The 17,743-nt window shown below is 58.1% G+C and overlaps 1 protein-coding gene across 1 annotated transcript in view; it reads left to right on the forward strand.

Annotated features, from left to right (window-relative positions):
- Positions 1-16,045, forward strand: part of CACNA2D4 (calcium voltage-gated channel auxiliary subunit alpha2delta 4) — a 68,399-nt gene extending 52,354 nt beyond the window's left edge. Inside the window, exons 26-37 of the mRNA XM_036497315.2 lie at positions 5,720-5,781; positions 6,002-6,046; positions 6,152-6,214; positions 9,648-9,718; positions 10,140-10,215; positions 10,616-10,668; positions 10,838-10,890; positions 11,604-11,624; positions 12,533-12,650; positions 14,182-14,294; positions 14,481-14,563; positions 15,527-16,045. Of these exons, the coding sequence (XP_036353208.2) occupies positions 5,720-5,781; positions 6,002-6,046; positions 6,152-6,214; positions 9,648-9,718; positions 10,140-10,215; positions 10,616-10,668; positions 10,838-10,890; positions 11,604-11,624; positions 12,533-12,650; positions 14,182-14,294; positions 14,481-14,563; positions 15,527-15,631 (863 nt within the window). The 3' untranslated portion in view covers positions 15,632-16,045. The remainder of the gene's footprint in view (positions 1-5,719; positions 5,782-6,001; positions 6,047-6,151; positions 6,215-9,647; positions 9,719-10,139; positions 10,216-10,615; positions 10,669-10,837; positions 10,891-11,603; positions 11,625-12,532; positions 12,651-14,181; positions 14,295-14,480; positions 14,564-15,526) is intronic.
- The last annotated feature ends 1,698 nt before the right edge of the window (positions 16,046-17,743 follow it).

Genomic DNA, 17,743 nt, shown 5'->3' on the forward strand with positions numbered 1-17,743 from the left:
TGTCTATTCAAATGCAGACAGCCCCCGTGTGACCTCCCACCACCTCACCTCAGCTTGCACAAGCCCAGAAGAAACCCAAGGACTGGCCTGAGGAGCCTCTCCCTCTGCGGCCTCCTTGACCTGGCCCTTCTGGGTTCCCTGTTGGGGCAGTGCCAGAGATGTGCTGCCAGTGTGTGTGTGTGTGTGTGTGTGGCCAAGAGTAGGACCCTTGCTGCTGGGTTTCCCTCCCAGCTAGACCTCCCCTCCCCTCCCCTCCCCTCCCAGCCCGCCAGGCTCCACGTGTTCAGCCTCCTCCCCACCCCCACCTGATGTAGTTATCTAAGCTCTCTGGGGCATCAGGAAGCCAATGCCCAATAAGCCCTGACGCGCAAGTGCCCACCTCACTGCCCCCCTGCAATTCCGACAGTGAAGCAGACGCAGGGAAGGGGGAGGTGGGGAGGGTGTCAGGCAGCACCTGCAGGATACCCACCCCACCACCATTGCTGCCCCATACCTGCTGGGCAGTGCAGATTGGAATGACCAATTCGGGTCAGACTGGCCCCTGTGTACATGGGCCTGGCCAAGGGGCTGAGTGCCACTGTTCCACTGCAACTCCAGGTGCCCATGCCCCTGAGACCAGGAAGTCTGGTGGGCGTGCTCTGGCATCCTTCTAAGCTAAGACACAGCCCCAGCTAGCAGAGTCTGACCCATTATGGGGCTGAGTGGTGGGACAGCCACAGAGGGTATTCCAAGCCTGGCTCCCTGTCCTCAGGAGAGCTAGGGAGGGTGCAGGCTTGCAAGGAAAGAGGCCAGCTTCCTCTCCCTGGTCCACTCTGAGCCACGCCCACAGCAGAATACCCGCACCTGTGGCCAATTCTTCTGCACCCTTGCCCAAGGACAGTCAGCAGCCCCAGCTGCACAGCCCTGGGGACCTAGCTTACCCAAGGCTTGCTTATAGCAGATAGCAGCAGCACTATCCCACCCCCTTCCCACAGGACCCAGGAACTGAACATGACACGTAGACACACCACCGGCTCTTGGCTGCCTCCCCATGCTGCAGGGACCAGTTTCCATGCCACCAAGGGGGCTGGCATCTGGCACCCACACTGCCCTCCTCCCCTTCCCTTCCCTGCCTGGCTATCTCCCAGTGGAACCCACAGCTCACGTCCCAGCTCTTTGGGGTCCAGATGCCCAATATCTCGTGTCCTCAGGACACCTGGCCCTAGCCACTGCCCTCAGGCAGGAGGCAGCCAACAGCTCTGTTCTATGTAGAGCAAAGATGGTCCCTAGTTCCCCTGCCCCAGGCACCCTCCGCTGTCCTCCCACCAGCCGCTCCAGCACTCACCTTGCTTCCCTCTGACTCATCCAGTTAGACCTTCCAGGGGCTTCCTGGAAAAATCCTTGACACCACAGTCCACCACCTAGTCAGCGCAGTGGGCAAGGCTGCTCCCCAGCAGAAGAGACCCGGGCACTGCGCGCAACACGGGGAGAAGGCTGCCCTGGGCAGCTTCGGAGGGGGGAACAAGGCTGCTGGGTCAATAACAAACGGAGGAGAGGGCAGAGCAGGAATGGAGGGAGACCGCGCGGAGAAGGGGAAGGAAGGGCAGACGGAGGAGAGTGCGCGCGTGAGCTCGAGCAAAGAGCCCGAGCAATGGAGTGACAGCTGGGACTACATCTGTGATGACAGCAGCAGTCGCGCGCTAGCGGGCGCGCGCGTGTACACACACACACACACACACACACAGGCGCGCGTCTGAACCTGAAAGAGCTCCCAGCCACCCTGGCAGGGCTCACATTTCAGTGGAAAAAAAAAAGTGCCTGTGGGTGCGTCGTTCCTGACTCCAGGGAGGAGCCAGGCAGCTCCATTTTCCTTCCAAGGCTCTGGCTGCTACCCTTCCGTCCTGGTTGCAGCCCTGGTCCTTCTGTCTCATGGCGGCTCCTCGGGTGCCTTCCCTTTGGGGAGGGAGCACAGGACCAGGAGCACAGAGCTGACTTTTACCCTCTGAGAGGTGCTTCTTCAGCTGGGTCTTAGCTGCACAGGGAGAAGGAAAAATCCCAGAGTGATGTCCCGAAAGAGGTTCCCTGAGGGGTAACAGGGATGTCATTGTGCCAGATCCTGCCCAGGAATGGAGCCCTGAGCCACACAGGGCCAGGAGGCACTTAGTCCTGCAGAGGCCTGACTACCCTCTGGCCAGGGCTGTTTAGGGAGCCAAATACAGGAGCAGTCAGGGGCCTGGGCTATGCAGTGAGCTCACCCAGGGCCCAGAAGGAGCCAAGGGCAAGTTCAGTCCCAGCCTCCCCAGCTGGCACCCGAGACCCCTGTCATTTAACTCTGCTGCGCAAAGCATGGTACTCAAGGAGTTAGGGAGCTCAGCTGACCAATGAGGACAAAGCAGGTAGGAGCAGAAACTGATATTCCAGGGACAGAAAGTAGCCACCCAACGGGGAGGAGGCAACATGCTTTATCTCTGAAGAGTTCCTTGCCTCTCACTCTTCTCATGCTTTCACACACCCCTCTTCAAACACACTCCCCATCCCCGAGGAAGTGGACCCCTCTTGGTGCCTGGAAGTCTCTTCTCACCCATGGGTGGCTTCCTCCCTCCTTCCTTCAAACTCAGCCAGAAGGTCGGCCCAGGTGCCGCTTGACCTTCCCCAAGCACTCTGGCGTTCTGTATTTCAGAAGCAGGTGCACGATTGCCTGTAATGTGCTTTATCACCTCGCCTGCCTGGCTTTAGCCTCAGCTGCTTCTAGTCCACTGGGCCTAGACCCTGCTCATCAGCTACCTGTGAGCCCCAGGCCACGCACAGTCCTCCCTGCAGAATAAGGCAGGCTGGGTCCTCTGGTTTCCCTCCCGGTCCCTCCAACCATGCAGTCTGCAAATCCAGGACTAGGAGGGACCATAAGGGACCTTGTAGGAACCCTTTCTGGGTGTACAACCTCACGTGTGTGTGCATGCGTGTGCATGTGTGCTACTGTCTGACCATGCCATCCTCAATGGCAAAGCAGCATGGAGGTGACAGTTGGGACTTGAGCAGGGTCACACAGCTTGACAAGCTGCCTGCCGCCTTGATAAGGCTCTTTCATTGGGTGTCTGTGAGCATGTTTGGAAGAAAACCACCAGGTTAGAGTGGAGAGGTGGGGCCCAGGGACCTGCAGGGTAAATCATCAGAAACCTGCATTCCTCCACCAGGTCCTGACAGGTGCCCTGAGGGACCAGGGTTGAGGTCTAAAACAGGGACTCTCCACACACAGGCACCTGCGGCAGGGACAGTAAAGGCACAGTGTCAGGCTCACTGCAGGCTGGCAGGCCACAGCAACAGGAAGGGCCAGGTCTCTGACAGTTGGCTAGCCAAGCACAGCCAGCTATCCGAAAGAGGCTGGGTTCTCTCTGGGTTTGGCATGATGCGAGGATTTGACTGAACCTATGTCAAGGGGCGTGAGGTGTTGGGCCAGGCAGAACACAGAACACAGACATAGCTGGTCCTGCTGTTGGCCACTGCCTTCGCTCGCCTTGCTCTACCCCAGGACCTGGTCCTGCTGTCAACACTACTCAACCCTTATCTTCAGAAAGTTCTTCCTGTGTCTCATTTAAATTTCCCAGTGGGGATTTTAGACAACTCGTTGAGTTGTCTCTGAGGTCTCCAAGAGCTAAATCTACAAAGTTTCAAGTGCCAAGTGCCGGGCTGGCAAGGGACAGGTTCCATAGGGGAGAGAAGAGGGTAAGCAAGGCTTTGAAGCCCAGAGGTGAGGTGGCCGGGGGAGCTGTCACCGGATTCTGCAAATGACCAGCTCACATGGGATGTCTATGTGAAGCTCAAGAAAGGTGCACTGAGTTCCACTGTAGGATGGGTAACAACCCAGGTACTAGCAACGAGAACCCAGGCCTTCAGCCTCATTCTAGCAACGAGAGAAAGATGGTACATGAGCAGCCTGAGAATTAAACCAAATGAAAAATAAGAGTGATGAACTAGGGATCAGGGCAGCTGGCCAGACTTTACTTCAGGTGGCATTCAGCTGAGTTCTGAAGGTGAGGAAGAGTTGGTGGGTGGCCAAGAGAAGTGCTGCCATGTCAAAGGTACTCTGGAGGTACAAGGGAGAGGAGCAAAGTGTGGTAACTAAAGTCTACAGAAGTGGTGTGAAGGCTAGGGGTAGGACTACCGTGGTACCAGGCAGCCCGGGGGAAGCAGTGGAAGGCCTGGGAGGAAAGGCCTGGTTTTGCCTGTGAAAGGGCTGAGTTCGACACCCCGCCTGACAGGTCCAGGAGGCAGTAGGAATGGCCCCGTCACAGCCCAGGTCACCTGCTCCCCTCACCCATTGCTACCTGCAAAGCTGAGCTTCCTTCATGGAACCTTCAGCCGGCTGCCCTCCCAGTGTGGGAATCTGGGAATTCCCTCTGTGGAGAGTCCTCTGAGCCCAGCAGAGGCACCATCTCAGTCCAGGAGAAGTCTGAGGCCCCATGGACTTGAAGGAGCTTTCTGAAGTCTCTAAGGAGTTGCAGTTCCCAGCAGGTGGTGGGGAAAAATCTGTGTAGAGAACCGGGTGGGCATGGGGGCGCAGGACATGGAAGCCTCCCCCCTCCTCTAGCCACATCTAACCAACCTCTTCGCTGCCTGTCCCCTTCCTGCCCAACCCTTTCGGCCACCAGACCTTAAATACCTTAAATACCTTAAATGCCCCCTATCCCAGGACCTGCTCAAAAGGACCACAGGACCGCATGGGTGCCTCTCCTTCTTCTCCCTCTCCCCTCACCTTGGGGGGCTAGGAGGGTCTTGCTTTCATGAGGTGCAAACTCAGCAAATTCAGATCAGTTCTAGTATGTCACTGCCTGACACAGTGGGGGTCACCGCCACGTGGGAGCACTTCATCAATGCAGATCCCCGGGACCCAGCCACCCAAGACCTGGGAGTGAGAACTTGGCCTGTTTGTCAGGATCTTGCCGGAGCCACCATAATCCCACCCTCTTCTTAAGTCCATTTCACAAATGGACTTAAAATATATAAATTTATTTTATAAAAAAAAAGTGCTGAAATCCACACACAGGCTTTTATCACATGTTCTGGAATCTGCCAGGAATACAGCATAATGGTTAGAACCCAGATCTGTGCTGATACGGAAACCCCAGGGTGGACGTGTGGATTGCCCAGGCCCTACAGCTTCCTTCCCTGTTGCCCGTCAGGACTGCAGCCCACGTCCAAAGAGCAGAGAGGGTAACAGCTGGGTCCAGTGCAGGATAGGGGCCTGCTTCTGTGACTCCCCAGGTGGCTACTGTGGAATGCTTGCAAAACCCAAAAGATGCTGAGTGGGTGGGCACGTGGAGGAGTCCAGTGTGCCCACAAGCCCGGTGCCTGTGGATATTATTAACCAGGCACTAGCAAGCTGGCCTAGTTATTTCATTTTTATTTTTTCAGTGTAACCTGCCTTTTCTTCCTATTCTTCAGCCCCAAGTTTTCCTGGAGCTCTTTGTCCCAGATTTTTCTTGGTGCACAAGCCCCTACTGGGCTCTCCCAGCCAGCTTAGGGATCAGAGAGGCCAGCTTCCTTGCAGGCCGGCCGTTCAGGGTCCACAGCTGGCTGCAGTCCACCTGTGAACCCAGGCAAGCCTGCCCCCTTCTCTCTCTCCCCCTCTCCTTTCCCCTTCCCACGCGGGGAGGGCTTCCAGAGGCCCCATCCCTCCATCACCCGCTTAACCTGAGTCTGTTTTTCTACCACTGTCTCTCCCACTCCGCAAACACACCCGCAGCGGTGGGCGTGCAGATGAAGTTGGAAGTCCTCGGGCGCCGACTGCAGGCAGCCACGCGCCAGGTAGGTGCTGCAGCAGCGCCAGCTGCCAGGCCCGAGAGTGCACTCAGCCTGGCAGCTGGCCTGGCCCTGACTCCCCACCCACCGCCCCGCCAGCAGCCCGCCAGCAGCCCGCTGCAGCCCTGCACCTCCCTCCACCCCGACCCCCTGCGCCACGCTGCAGTGCCGAGCTGTGTTGCTGTGCACTCGTGGCTGCAGGCTCTGACGGTGTTTCTCTCCCCAGTGTGATGTGGCAGCTGGGTCGTGTGAACGGAGCTGCGAGGACAGTGTAAGCTTCCTGAAGACCTAAGGGGGACTGGAAGCCCGCACATGGTGTAAGGGCGCGGGGTAGCAGGGTACATCTGGCCTGACCACCTCTGGGTCTCTTCCCCAGGACCTAGACTGCTTGGTCATAGACAACAACGGCTTCATTCTGATCTCGCAGAGGGTCCATGAGGTAGGACCGTGGGGAGGGTGGGGCAGAACCAGAGGGGATGGGCAGGAGGAAGAGGCCAGTCAGGGAAGACAGGGGGAGGGAGGCCTGCAAGTGCTCCTCAGCTGCTGCCAGGGCCAACATGCCCCTTGCTGTTCCTCCAGCAGGTGCTCAGCAAGGCAAGGCAGACACTTAGGACAATTTAGTGTGAGAGCAGGCCAGCCTCCCCAGGTTAACAATTTAACCAGGAATCAAGCCAGCGCTGCAGCCTTCGGGAACCTGGGTATATTCACCTGAATTCTCCCACTAAGTCCCCTGCCTTAGACCTGCATCCTAACAGGAGGGATGCCGGCCTCGGGGTGAACTTTGCCAGTAACTGGGCATATGATTGGCACATGCCAGCCACAATCCCTACCTGAGTTTTCTCCTCTGGGAAATAAGGGTGGCCAGGGGAGACCAAGCCTGGTACCCTGGGGCAGGGATGGAGCAGTGGGAACACAGGTTGATGCTGGCTGGGTCCATGGCCTGGCCTACATGGGGTTTAGGTCCCCCCCAGGAACTGCAGTCAGGGCACTGGCAGGGGGAGGGACCAGAGCGTGTCATTCCTGAGGACGGTCTGAAAAGGACTGTTGCCCCTAGCTGCCCAGGTTGGCAGCGAGAGTAAAGACAGGGATGGTTTCTTGCATTTATCCTGGTGAGGGGTAGGGAGAGTGGAGTCCCCAGCTGGCCTGCAGCACCTAGCAGCCGAGCTCAGACGGGAGTGGCATCCACCCCATCCCCCCAGATTCTGCCACCTAGAACAGGGGTACCAGGCCCACCCAAAGACGCCTGCCCTCCCACCCCAGCGTGCCGACACTCCCCAAACACAAGTGCAATCAAGGGTCTCTAATAGGGGCAGGTAAGGGATGAAAGGAAACATCCTAGAAGGGACATCACGCCTGCTGCTTCCTGCCCCTCTTTTTAGAGAAGGAAGTGTGGCTGTCCCCAGGCAGGAGGCTGTGTGACATTTGCTCCATCCTGGGGACGGGACACGTGGGCAGCAGCCGCCTCCCACCCTGCCCAGCCCAGCAGGCAGGAATGTCATCTCCCTCCCAGCTCCAGGCCAGCAGGGGCAGGGCAGGAGGTGGGGGTCTCGGGGGCCCTCTGACAAGAGTCCACAGGCAGTGTCCGCCCCTTGGCTGCGCAGGCTCAGAAACGGCACTCGACGCCCTGCCCCAAACTCTCCCCTGGAATACAGTGCCCAGCACGGTGGCCTACACACACACACACACACACACACACACACTCACACTCACACTCAAACAAATGAAGACAGCCGACATCAGCCACGACGGACCCTTTCCTTAGACACACTCCGGAAGTCCCGCCCGATGGCCTTGTTCTAAACAGTTCATTGGCCGGCCGCGTCGCAAGAGCTTCTGGGAAATGTAGTCTTGTAGAGGAACCCATTACTATTGTGGACGTTTGGAAGTCTCTCCCCTACCCTCGAGTTAGGAAGGAGTGAAACAGTGCTGTGAGCACCTGGCCCGACCTGCTGAGGAGCCTCGCCTCCATCCATTCCTTCCTCCCCTCACGCATTTCCCCCAGCAAACAGGCATGGAGGGGTGGGGTGCTGAGATGCCGCTGGGAGGGAGCCGTCTCAGCATCCCACCCCTCCGAGCCTCCTGTTTGCTCACACACGCCTTCCTGCTGGCACCTGCTCTGGCCTCTGCCCTCTGTCGTGAATCCTGTCAAGCCTCCAGGACAGAACAGTGGGTCCCCTTTTCTTCATGGAGACACGTCAGGGCCGTGTCCACCTGGCCAGGCTGCCCTACTGTGCGCTGTCTGAGAGGTGTCAGAAGAGTGTCTAGCTGGCCAGTCCAGGCAAGCAGCGAGCCTGAGGAGCCCTCCGTCTACCAGCCCTGCTTGGCTTGCGTTAAAATGTTATTACCTGTTCATTTCTGAGGCAACCTTTTTTTTTTAATAGCCTGTGTGTCCTAAGATTTTTTTTTTTCTCACTTTTATTCTTTATTTTTGACAATCTTTACATAGTAAATTAGGGCACAAAGGTTCAAGGACTACAGGAAAGTGGTTAAGACTATTATTTCCGCATTGTTTTTTTCCTGTGTCTGGGGTAAAGGACCCTAAGATTTTTAAATTACTTGAAAGGCTGAGTGACAGGAGAGAGGGAGGGAAAGATTTTCCTTCCACTGCTTCACTCCCCAAATGGCCGCAGCAGCCGGGGCTGGGCCAGGCCAAAGCCAGGAGCCTGGAGCTCCGTCAGGGTCTCCCTCTGGGGGGCAGGGGCCCTGTAATTGGGCCACCTTCCTCTGCTTTCCCAGGCCCATTAGCAGAGAGCTGGGTTGCAGGTGGAGCTGCCCTGACACAAACCGGTGCCCATATGGGATTCCCGCTCTGACAGGCTGTGGCTGAGCCACCCCGCCACAGTGCTGACCCTGAGGGGACGGTGTGGCCAGACGTTTTTTGTGAATCGTATCCTGACATTCTAATTTCAGGAGTGGCTTCCCAACAGGAAATACTGTCAGCTGCAGGGACTATGGAAAGGGACGTCACCCCGGAGTAGCAGGTGGACCTCCTTTACCATGTTAGGACACCATAGAAGCCATGCCTCGCCAGGAGGCAGCAGCATCTCTCACGGAAAGGAGCCCTGCTCCAGCTGCTGCCAGCACATCTGGGGTCCTCCCGGCCTCACCCACCTACCCCACTTCACATCACCCCACATGCCCCTATGCCTCCCTCCGGGCCCCTGGTGGGCACAGAGCTCCGCCCATGCCGCAGGGCCCTCCTGCAGGTCAGCTGGCCTTCCAGCCTTAGCTCCCGTGCCAGGCAACCTTCGCCTTCGCTGGTCTGCCCCAGCTCGGCTCTGCTCTTTGCTGCCCCTCTTCCAGCCCAGGTGCAGCTCGACTGAGCTCTGAACCTCCACCTCTCTGCTGTCCCCACAGTCCTGGTCCCCAGGCAGTGTTCCCTGCAGTGGAGAACCTATCAGCAGTACTGTGGTCTCGCAGGCGGGAACACGGTGTGGGGTGGGGGTGCCAGCCAGTTCCCTGGCCACTGGATGGTGCTCGAGGGTGAGACAGGCAACGCCCAGGACAGCTTTCGGCCGCAACCGGCAGAAGCAAAGGCATTTGACAGCTGGTCCTGTGCTTGCATGGGCACGCGCTTGCACACACACACACGCACACACATATACACAGGTACGCATACACAGATGCATTCACACATATACACATGCACACACACGCACCAAGTCAACTTTCCAGAAACTTCTTGTCCATGCTGACTTATTCTAAAACCGGAACCGCCCTCCACATGGAGCTGACAGCCAACTAAGGGGCTACAGCAGGGCGGGGCAGCAGGTGGGCCGGGAGGAGGGGGACGGGCGGGTGGGGGGACATGGGGAAGGGCCCGCCCCAGGTCTTCCCTGCTCTCAGCCGCCTCTCTCCTCCCACCCCCGCAGACGGGGAGGTTCCTGGGAGAGGTGGACGGCGCCCTTCTGAGCCAGCTAGTCAGCATGGGGGTGTTCATCCGGTAAGTAGGACACGCAGCAAAGGCGGATGCTAAATGCTCCAGACAGCTCTTAGATCCTGGCCGCAGGAACCCACACCGAAAGCAAACCTTTCCAGAGCTGGGGGACAAGCTGGTGGCGGGGAGGGGTCACCAAGTCACGTGGACATCCCTGGGAGGGGACCCAGCCCCGGCCATCCACCCCCGCCCCAGCTCAGGAAAAACCAGACAGTCCTTCTTGTCTCCTGTCCTACCAACTGCACGAAGTACTGAAATGATAGTTTTTAGCCTGAGATGCCTTCTTGGCAGCCTTAAGGTCTAGGGGTCCAAACCCCGGCCCCCAGTCACACACACACACACACACACAGCCAGGCAAGCTCCCGGAGGCAGCAGCAGCAGGTACAGGGCTGGCCTCAAGGTTTTCACGCGTGTCTCTGGCTTTCAGAGTAACCATGTACGACTACCAGGCCATGTGCAAGCCTGCAAGCCATCACCACAGTGGGACCCAGCCCCTGGCCAGCGTGAGTGTCTCCCCCGCCTCTGCCCTGCATGCCTAGCCTCACTGGATCTTGGCACCTTGTTTTTCCCCCTTACCCTTCCACCCCTGCACCCGACTCCCCCGGCCCGTGCAGCTCACACTCAGCCCAGACCATCCTGGAGCCCCGCAGGCCCTGTCCTCGGGCAGGGACCAAAGGAGGTCACTGAGCCAGAGACGGGCCATGTCCAGGCTCACTTCACATGGTCCCTCAAGTCCCCAGAGGGGGTCACCCGTTCCCTGCGGTCTCACCCCACCCAAGAAGCAAAGTGGCTCTCCCTAGCTGGTTGGGTTGGGGGGTATGGCCTCAGTAGGGGTGGGGAGCTCCTCACAGCAGCCCTACCCACCCCGGCCAGGGGTCAACAACTGCTCTGTTTGCTCTACAGCCACTCACAGCCTTCCTGACGGCGTCCCGGTGGCTGCTGCAGCAACTCTGTGTGTGAGTGGGTGGGCTGTGGGCAAGGGGCCATGCCTGTGTGGCCCAGGGCTGGGGTGAGCACGTCAGGGGGTGCTCCTACCCACTCAGCCCAGAGCTTCAAGCAGGGCTGAGGGTTACTGGGGTGGGGGAGGACACGGGGCTCCCCAAGATCCAGTTCTGTGTCCCACAGGTTCCTGCTTGAGTGGAGTACCTGGGGCTCCTGGCACGAGCAAGGGACCGAGGGTGAGTCGGCTACAGCTGCTTTTCTGTCAGCTCATTCAAAACTGTCCCCTCAGGCTGGCCTTGACTGTCCCCTAAGGGTGGGCATGACTGTTCCCTAAGGGTGGGCATGACTGGCCCCTCGGGTGCCCATGACTGTCCCCTCAGGCCGGCCTTGACTGTCCCCTCGGGTGGGCATGACTGTCCCCTCGGGTGGCCATGACTGGCCCTCAGGGTGGCCTTGACTGTCCCCTCGGGTGGCCATGACTGTCTCCTGGAGTGGCCATGACTGGACCCCTAAGGTCGCCATGACTGTCCCTCAGGGTGGCCTTGACTGGCCCCTCAGGTGGGCATGACTGTCCCTCAGGGTGGCCTTGACTGGCCCCTCAGGTGGGCATGACTGTCCCTCAGGGTGGCCTTGACTGGCCCCTCAGGTGGGCATGACTGTCCCATGGGGGGTGGCCTTGACTGGCCCCTCGGGTGCCCGTGACTGGCCCTCAGGGTGGCTGTGGGATTTGGGACTCTGGTGTGGTTTACTGCTCACCTCTCATCTTGCTGGACCGTTTCCCATGCTTTCTGTCCACTCCTGGCTCCCTCATCTCTCTGTGTGTGACATCACATCACCTTGGCATGCCTCTACTGTGTGACATCATCACCACCCTGTGACATCCTGCCCTCGTGTGACATCATGCCCTTTCTGTGCCATTCCCGCTCTGTGCTGGGCTTGCCCTGAGCAGCCAAAGCTGTCTTCCATTACTGTGAGTAGCATCAGCTGAGGCCATCCTGGCTGGACAGGGTGGCTTGGAGGTGCAGAGCATTGGGGGCTGCACAATGCCAGCCCTCAACGCTGCATCCCAGGAATGAGCCCCAGAAGGGCTGGGAGCTCAGAATCTCATCCTACACACGTCCAGTCCTGCAGCTTCCGTGCAAGAGCATGCGGAGGACAAGTAGGCTGGGCTCAGCACACACACTGGGTCACCCTCTGGGGATCCAAGACAGTGGCAGCTCCAGCCCTGGGGTGCCCAGCAGCCCCCTCAGCTGGGCTTGAACTTGCAGGCAGGGGTGGTCTCCGGCAAGGTCTGGGGATGACGCCCTTACCAGAGACCCCCAGTGGCAAAGCCCCCACAGGAAGCAAACAGACCACACCCCTAGAGGTCCAGGACACCTGCTCTCCAAAATGGAGAAACTCGCTGTTGCCCCCTTGTGACCGGGGGACCCCTTCAGGCTGCTTTGTGTTCACTAAGTGTCCCACCCCCCAAGTGTCACTTTTCCACAGGGTTCTGGAACCTTCCTCTCTTCTCAGATTGTAGCTTCCCAGGGGCCTGCCTCTTGTCCGTCCTAACTCAGGGTTCCACCTCAGGGTGCCCCACGTGTCCCCAGGTGTTTCAGGGGTGGGGGTTGGGGAGTGTGTGTGGGCACTGGCTTTGCCCGGCAGCCATCAGTCATCCCTTGGCTCTCCTCTCAGACTCTTAGCAGGGAGGGAAGAAGGGTGCACCTGCTGGCCACGGCTGCCCCTGAGGACCCGCTCCCAAAGGGGCGAGTGTCCCCCCACACCCCAAGAACTGGAGACCCAGGAAGCCACGTGCCTGTACCAGGGCCCACTTCTACACTCCCTGCAGCTAGGCGGCACCCTTTCTCACGCCTGCACCCACCTGCCTGCCCGCAGCTCACAAGCACAAGAAACACGATGTGCTACAGCCCTGTGACACCGAGTACCCAGTGTTTGTGCACCAAGATGCCATCCAGGAAGCCAACGGGATCATCGAGTGTGGCGCCTGCCAGAAGTAAGACCCTGGGGCAGCCAGACCCAGCCCGGCTGAGGGACTGCCCCTGCTCCCCACTGGCTGGACTTCGTAACCCTTGGGGGTGCAGAGAGGGGGAAGCTGGCTTGCTTCTAGGTGAGAGGCCGCTTCCTTGGTGGGAGGAAACAGGTGAGGACCAAGGCTGGGGCCTGAGTGTGGGCAGAGGCGGTGGCCACTGCAACCTGGGAGCCCCCTTCAGCCCTGGCACTAGCCAGCTCGCTATCCCCAACTCCTGCCCTGTGCTGGCCAGCAGCGGGCTCCTGGGGAGGTGGGGCTGCAGGAGGAACTTGAACCTGCCGCCTCGTGAGAGACTGGTGGTTGGACTGAAGACAAGCACAGGCAGACTCGAGTTTGAGAGCAGTCCTGGGCCGAAACAGAAGCAGGACCCGCCACATGTGATGCTGTAAACGTGGGCATCGGGCGCTTTATTTATTTATTTACTTATTTTTATTGGAAAGTCATATTTACAGAGAGGAGAGACAGAAAGAGCGTCATCCATTGGTTCACTGCCCAAATGGCCACAATGGCAGAGCTGAGCTAATCCGAAGCCAGGGGCCGCTTCTCTCACATGGGTGCAGGGTTCTAAGACTTTGGGCTGTCTCTCACTGCTTTCCTGGCTATACACAGGGAGCTGAATGGGCAGTGGAGCAGGGACACAAAGTGGTGCTCAAGGGGTTCTTGGAGGTTGAAGATTAGCCAACTGAGCCATCGTGATGTCCCTTGTCAGGCGCTTTAAAAAGCTGGAAAACGTGGTAAAAGGCTCGGAGATCATTACAACGTCTGCACCCCGGGGGGCAGAGTGCCTGGTCTCCGCTCCAACCCTGGCTTCCTGCTCCACATAGACCCCGGGAAATGGCAGGGATGTCAGCCACGTGGGAGGCCTGCCTTGCAATCCTTGGTCAGCCATTGCAGGCTTTGGGTGGACGCTCTTTAATTTGCTCTCAAATTTAAAAACAAATGTGCTGATTTGGGTTTTGACACTCTGAAACCCCTAAACAGTTTTTACTTACCACACGTTTTCTAGGGGCTTTGTGAAGACAACCTTATGTGCAAGGTGTGTGACTGTGTGTGTGTGTGTGTGTGTGTGTGTGTGTGTGTGTGTGTGTGAAGTCACGGGACCCCAGGCTGCTGCGTCATCGCTGCCTCTGGCACTGACTTGGTCCCAGGTTCCTGAGCCGTGTGCAGGGGCACAGTTCCACCTTGTGGCCAACGCTGGCACTGCGTCCTCCCTCACAGAGGATGGCCGCCTATCCCTCAGGGGATGGAAGGGGGTGGGCAGTCCCACTGCCTGCCTGCCCTCTCCCTGCGAATGCTGCTCCGAAGGTGAGCGGTGCTCACCTCCAAATCTGCCAGCAAAGGAGCGTGCTAGCTGCAAGAGCTGGGGCCCTAGGAGGCCAGTAGGAGGAGAGCGTCATTTGCCCCCATGGCTCCCGGGCTAGGCAGGCCCGCCAGCGCTTTCCCTCGGCCTCAGGAGCCTCTCCCCCATGAGCACCCTCCCTCGTCCTTGCCGCAGGGTCTTCGTGATACAGCAGATCCCCAACAGTAACCTTCTCCTGCTGGTGACAGACCCCACCTGTGACTGCAGCAGCTTCCCACCTGTCCTGCAGGAGGCCACAGAAGTGAAATATATCCTTCCTTCCGGCCCCTCAGGACGAGCTGGGGTGGCACAGTGTCACAGGGCTGGGGCAGGGGAGAGGTGCTAGGACATCTGTGTGTGTTCTCCAGCCCCTCTCTCCACTCTGGATGCCGCCTCTGGTCCTCCAGGGTCTCCCAAATGGTACACGATGTTAACCTTAACAGCGGGCTTGCCACATAACGCATCGGTCAAGTGCCACAGGATGCGCTCCCAGAAGCCCCGGCGCAGACCGGACTCCTGCCATGCGTTCCACGCGGAGGTGACGCGCTGGGGCGAGGGGCGCCGTGCCTGGCAGTGGGAGCCACCCCATACCTGTGCGTGGGGGCGGGGGTGTGCAGGAAGCGAAGATGCGCTGATCAGTACAGGTGTCTGAGCTCCTGAGACCTTGGCAGCTCCCTGGTGACCAGAGCAGCTTCCGTCCCTAGTTCCGGACAGAAGCGTGTGTCTGAGCCCCCTCTGAGGTGCGGTCTATGTCCCTGAGATGACCGGTGCCTGGGCCTCCAGGTGGCCTCAGGATGGCGCTGACCACCAGGAAGTCCAAGGCAGGACTGGAGGCCTGGGACTTTTGGGGATAAGGAAGTGGGGGGTGGACATGGAGGCGGTCCCCACAGCCCGTGATACTGTCGATCATGCACACCCACACAACCGAACCTCCTTGGTGAAGGTCCCCCAAAACAAACACCGTGGCTGGACTGCCAGAGTGCCAGGCCCTGCCCTTACACTGTCTCAAGTGTAGGGGTGTTTCCTATGGGCCTAGGACTTGATGGGCAGATTCCAGGCAGGGACAAGGGTGGATGGAATTACAGGAGGCTGGGCTGCTGTGAACAAGGCAGCAAACCCACATCCAGGCTCCGTGTCACAGCAAGCCATCCGGGAGCTGAGGCTGGCTCCAGCACACACCCCACTTCCTCGAGCAGAGGGTTCCCAGCTGGGGGAAAGGGGTCTTCATTGGCACCACACTTAGCTTCACTCTGAGCAAAAATGGGAGGAAACCCAAGTGTGGACAGTTAGCAGGGTGACATCGCAGGATGACTGCGTGCCTCGCCCACGGTGGCAACCCCCACCCCGCCCCAGGCTGCTGCTCCTTCTGCACCCCCCGCCCTCGGTCCCCAAGACAAGCTAGGAGCAGCCACAGCTCCTGCTCCTGCACATCCTCCCTGCCCCAGCTCGGGCTAGTCCCTTCCTGCTCACAGCGTTCCTCCCCACTCTGTTCCAATTGCAGGAGAACGCCCAGGACTGTGGCGGCACGGCGGACACCTCGGCCTCACTCGCCCTGCTGCTGCTGGCCCTGTGTGCCTGCTTCCATGGGACCCCCACCCTTGTCTAACCTTCCTGTTTCGCCCGCCATGCCGGCCTCAGCCTGGCGATCCTCTCCGAGATGTTCTGTGAGGTCAGCTCCCCGCATGGCCTCCAGCCCTCAGTTTGGAACAAGAAAGGAGCACCCCACAAAGTGGCCTCCCAGAACCCCTCGGGCGGAGGAACGCCATCTGTCCCCAAGGTGTCCACTGAGTCCTGGGTGTCCCAGCTGCCGGCTGAGGAACAGAGTGGAGCACCACGTACCACTGAGCGTCCCTCACGTGAGCTGCTGGAGAAGGGCACCCCATCACCCCAGCTGCTGCCCAGAAAAGTTTCAACTCCACTTCCGCTGTGTTGGAGGAGGAAGGGGTTCTATCGTCAAGAGAGCCATAAGCGTGGCTGTGTGTGATGTCCACCAAAAGCCCCAACTTACACACTCGTAAGGCAAAGCCACCTGCTGCCTGGGATTGCGGCAGCTGGCAGAAGAGCAGCGGCAGGGCACGGGAGCCCTGGGGACCACTTGGCCCCACTGCAGTACACGTAACTGTCTGGCGTGGTATCCTTGGGGACCATTCCGATTTGTAGGATGGAGCCCTGGGAGGGCCCCGTGGTGAGAACTCACCCCCTCTCCCCACAACGCACACCTCCTCAGGGACTCCTTGCCCTAGCTGCCTCTGCAGTCTCCACACCTGATGCCAAGAGGCAGCAGCCTTGCTGGGAGAACAGCGTTAAGGGCAGAACCTACAGAAACTCTGGGGAGGTCTGTCTCCCCTGCTCCGGGTCTTCACACTCTCAAGGCCAAGTTGTCCACCAGCAAGCAGCTAGCAGGCCAGCCACAAAGCCCCTCATGGGACACAAGGCCCAAAACCACAGGCACCCATCTTGCTACCATGCTTTGAGGTCGGTATGAGTACTCCACTTACAAGTCCCACCTCCTGGATTTCGGCCAGGCGCCATCTTGAAGCCCCTCATCCATGTGGGGTCGGCCGCTCCCCACATCTCCCCCCCCTTTTTATTTAAGTGAGGCCGTGCCTGTCTGAGGTAGCCAGCAGCAGGACTACCTCCTTACCCGTCATTGGGTAGCAGAGCTTCCAGCTCTACACCCTGTCTTAGGTTGGTAGGTGTCCCCCGCAGGTCTTACCCGTCTTTAACTACCGGTCTAGCATGCTTAACTATACCTGGGGGGAGGCCCCTGCTCCCAGGGCCATCAGGGCCTGTCACATAATGGCGTGATCTTGCCCATGTCTCAGGCAAATAAACCAGACAAGCAGGAAGATCACAAGGCACAATAACCCTCCAAGGGATAAAAACCCAAGCCAATGTCTAACCCTGCGGACCACAGATTGTACCCGTAACAAAACCACTGTTTCACAGTAGCCACCTCAACCCGGGTGGCATAGATGGTTACAATTTTTCCACGCAGCCAGCATGTGAATTATCAAACTGAACATCCAAATCCCATACAAATAAACCGAAAAGCTTCTCCAGCATATAAATTATCAAACAAAACATCTCAAGTCCCATTCAAATAAACTGAAAGGCTTCTAAATAGATTAGCTGCAAATTGGAAACTGAGAGGACCTCAGAAAACATGTCCACCTGTTCTGAAATCAAGTCCACTCATCAGTTCATGGTTAGCAAGCCAGTCCAAACATGTTGGTTAAACTGGTCCTGTGTCCTGGCCCACAGGAGTGGGCCTAAGAGAAAAGCAATGCAATTAACCACTGCTACCGAGCTCTCAAAAGTATCAATACCTGAATACAAATAGAATCAATTCTGCAACTGGCCTTCAAGAGTCATGGACATTGCTGCTCCCACAGCACAAACGGAGGCCTCACCTCAAAAGAATTTGTGGTTATACTCTGCATAGGATGTTTGTAAGAATACTTATGTCTCTACATGTACTGTTTTTATCTGTGGCAAAATATTAGTCAATACAATGCAGGGTGATGGCACAGCAGAATTACTAATATTAATACTCACCTGAAAAACATAATAACTAGCTTGTCCTTTGGGGACCTATATTGATCCCCTATTCCCCCTTTTCTGTGGGTATACCATAGTTTTAATTTTTTTTCTACGCTTCCACAGCTTTATTGCCTCTTGGCACCATTTATTAGCCTGTTCATACGCTAACTGCTTT

The sequence above is a fragment of the Ochotona princeps genome, chromosome 27, assembly GCF_030435755.1.
Source record: "Ochotona princeps isolate mOchPri1 chromosome 27, mOchPri1.hap1, whole genome shotgun sequence".
NCBI classification, from domain to species: Eukaryota; Metazoa; Chordata; class Mammalia; order Lagomorpha; family Ochotonidae; genus Ochotona; species Ochotona princeps.